This window comes from Dermacentor silvarum, chromosome 2 (assembly GCF_013339745.2).
Source record: "Dermacentor silvarum isolate Dsil-2018 chromosome 2, BIME_Dsil_1.4, whole genome shotgun sequence".
NCBI lineage: Eukaryota > Metazoa > Arthropoda > Arachnida > Ixodida > Ixodidae > Dermacentor > Dermacentor silvarum.
Window position 1 is genome coordinate 34168950 of NC_051155.1, and position 3061 is coordinate 34172010.

Genomic DNA, 3061 nt, shown 5'->3' on the forward strand with positions numbered 1-3061 from the left:
CATCTCTTGCATTAGCTTTTGGACTAGTTCGAGCATTACCGCGTTCTCTTTCCTTAGCGCCTCTAAGACGCCGTTATCGGCCTTTTGATTGTGCTCTGGGACTTCAGGTGCTTTGCCGACCCCCTCCCGCGCGGTGCCCCGGACCGTGTCCGCCTAGCTCACCTTGTCTACGGGAGCTGGTGTCCTGGACCTGGATCTCGTCGGAGCGCGGCTGTGTTTTTGCCTGCTGCGAGACCGGGACCGGCTAGGCGATCGCGACCTGGATCTGCGTCTGGTCGGCTGGATGGGAGGGAAGTCTTCCTGCGTCAAGCGCCAAAACGCAAATAACCAACTGCAGTTGGTTATTTGCGTTTTGGCGCTCCCGTCGTCGTCTGCGAATCACGTACGGAGCCTTGTACCTTGCGTTGCAGGCTTTGTCGGCGGTCATGTGAGCACCGCCGCATAGGTTACACTTGGGCGAGCATTGATGTCCTTGGTCGGGGTTGCGGAGGCCGCAGCCCCGGCAGATGCAGTTGGCGGGATTTGGGCAAACGTCCATGCGGTGGCCAGGGCGACCGCATTGATAGCAGATATCAATATGCTTGCGATACAACTTGCAAGGGATTAGGGTTGCGCCGTACCATACGAAGTTGGGTACCTTGAGTCCGTCGAACGCGATGACTACCGTGGTCGTATTTCCGATGCGTTTGGCCGCCAGTGCCAGTGGGTTTCTCTGGTTTGCGATGTTCTTGTCCAGCACTTGGGGTCCGTCCTCAATGGGGATGCCTCGAATCACTCCTTTCGTTGTATAATCGGGTGCCGTTTCGTACGCGTTGACTTCGTGCAGTTTCAATTTGATCTGAATTTGCCGCATTTTGGCGTAGCGGTCCGCGTTCGATCGTTTTGGAGTGCTGACAACGACGATGTTCTGATGTGAGTTCGGACAGACGGTGTCTTCCGCGATTTCTTCTCCAGTTATACCGGCGGCCGCGAAGATGGCGGCGGTGACTGTCGGGGCGCCGACCTTAACGATGTCGAGGCCGCCCTGCGGTCGAACCACGATCTTGATTTCATCCTTCGGGCGTCTGGGCATGCGTCCCGCCTTGATGACCTTTCCTTTGATATACCTGGCTCTGGTAACTTGCTGGCCGGTGCCGAGCGTGTCCGTTCTTGTGTCGATGTCGTGCGTCTGGTTCTCCCCGCGGTTTCGGGGTCTCGAACGCCGCGCTCCGGCGGTCTTCCATCCGGCTTCTTCGGTAATTTCGTCGGGGGAAATGTCTTCCCCCATCAATTGCACACTCATTCTTGAGTCACGTTCGTCGGCTTGTGCCGCTTTGTTGGTAAAAGTCCGCATACGTGGCAAGCCGTCTGTCGGCGGCGCGCAGCTGTTGCGCCGGCTAGGCCTAGCGTTCGGCTAGGCCTTGCCGGCTGCGGCGTGATCGGAGCACAGAAAGTTCAATATCTCCGCGAATAATGGTGGCCCACCTCAAAATCGGGTATCCGTCGATGCCTCTCGACTTCACAGTACCGTTGGTGAAAGACAGTCGGTAAAATACAGTTGAAATCGCTGCGAAATCATTTGTAGAAGACGGAGCCGATGTGAACGCGTCCGCTCACCTCGACGACCGCAGCGCCTCCGACAAAATATCTTATGCCTGCAAATTTATTGGCTTAAAAAAGCTGGATATACCGCCCATGTGCTAAGAAGATCTTGCGAACAGATTATCTAGTTGATAAAAAAATTGATGGCGCATCCCGCCTGTGCAAATGATTGGCGACGCTAATACTAGGCGTATTTCACCCTTCTTTGTGAAATACGCCTAGTGTCACCTTGGCGCATGTATTCTGGAGGATAGGTCAAGATTGAACACGTACCAATTACACATACTCAGTGCCGATCTTGTCTGTTCGGGCACATAGCCAGTCGTACACATCCGGTGACCCATTCTGTTTACAGGCGAGCAGAAGTCACAGCAAGTTTTCAATTCAGGTCAGTGTTGACTGGTCAGCAAGTCGGCAGCCTAGTGGGGCTGGAAGAAGATGCATATAGATAAACAAACAAGGCCGCAAAATGTGTGAAGCTCCCTAAGAATGCCAATCGCATTAAAAAGGTGCCAGACCGCAGGAACTCACGCGGAAGAAATGCCTCTGTTGTGGCTTATGTGCACAGTATGTCCAATGGCATTCATAATGTGGCAAAACGATAAGGCGTGGACGTGGTCTTCTCAGCGCCAAAGAAAATACGTGGCATCTGCGCCAGTGTTCGACGCAAGGCCGAGAAACTATAGTTTTCCTTGCAAACAAGTGGAGCGAAAAGCACACTGCACCATAACTACCGCGGTAGACCAGTGACTATGGGGCTGCACTACAGAGATCGAGGTAGCGGGTACGATCTTGTCTGCGGCGGCCGCATTTCGATGGGTGCGAAATGCCATATATGTTGTGCACATAGATTTAAATTCACGTCAAAGATCCGCAGGTACTCAAAATTATCCTGGAGACGAGCCACTTCTACGGTGGGCCTCATAATGAGATCGTGAGTTTGGCACGTAAAACCTTATATAGCACTGCTCCACGTGTTCCTTGCAGAACGGTTGTGCTTGAGCAGTTGTCATATCACGCAGGGGCATGTATACCGGACACATTGGGCGTCCTGTCAACGTGCGCCTGAAAGCCACCAAAGAACGAGTCAAAGCGATAGCATATCGCATATGGGAGCGTACTCTTGCACGTCTGGCCTTGGACTCCGTTTTCAGCGTGCTACGATAATTCACCGTCGTAATAATTAGCCTATGAGGGAAACAGTTGAAGCGTACCACATGCAAAATGCAAAAGATCCCTGCATCAGTCATCCTTTGGCGTCATTATCAGGTGGATAATTTTCTTGACTTTAGTTTGAAGGATCAAGCCTGATTTTTTGCGCACCTATTCTTGACGTATAGATTGTGTGAACGTGATGCCGCAAATTTATCAGAGAGAGAAAATAATTTATTTAAATAACGATTGCAAGGCTATTTGGGAAGTGGGTAAGGGAAAATGTACTAAACAGGTACTGATAGCATCGGGGTGACTTCTGCGCGGG

General features: G+C 52.1%; 1 protein-coding gene across 1 annotated transcript; it reads right to left on the reverse strand.

Moving 5' to 3' along the window:
• Positions 1-244: 244 nt before the first annotated feature.
• LOC119439967 (uncharacterized) lies at positions 245-1378 on the reverse strand. Its single transcript, XM_037704924.2, has one exon. It carries the CDS (start codon positions 1331-1333, stop codon positions 245-247), a length of 1089 nt encoding a protein of 362 aa, XP_037560852.1. The 5' UTR covers positions 1334-1378.
• Between the last annotated feature and the right edge of the window lie 1683 nt (positions 1379-3061).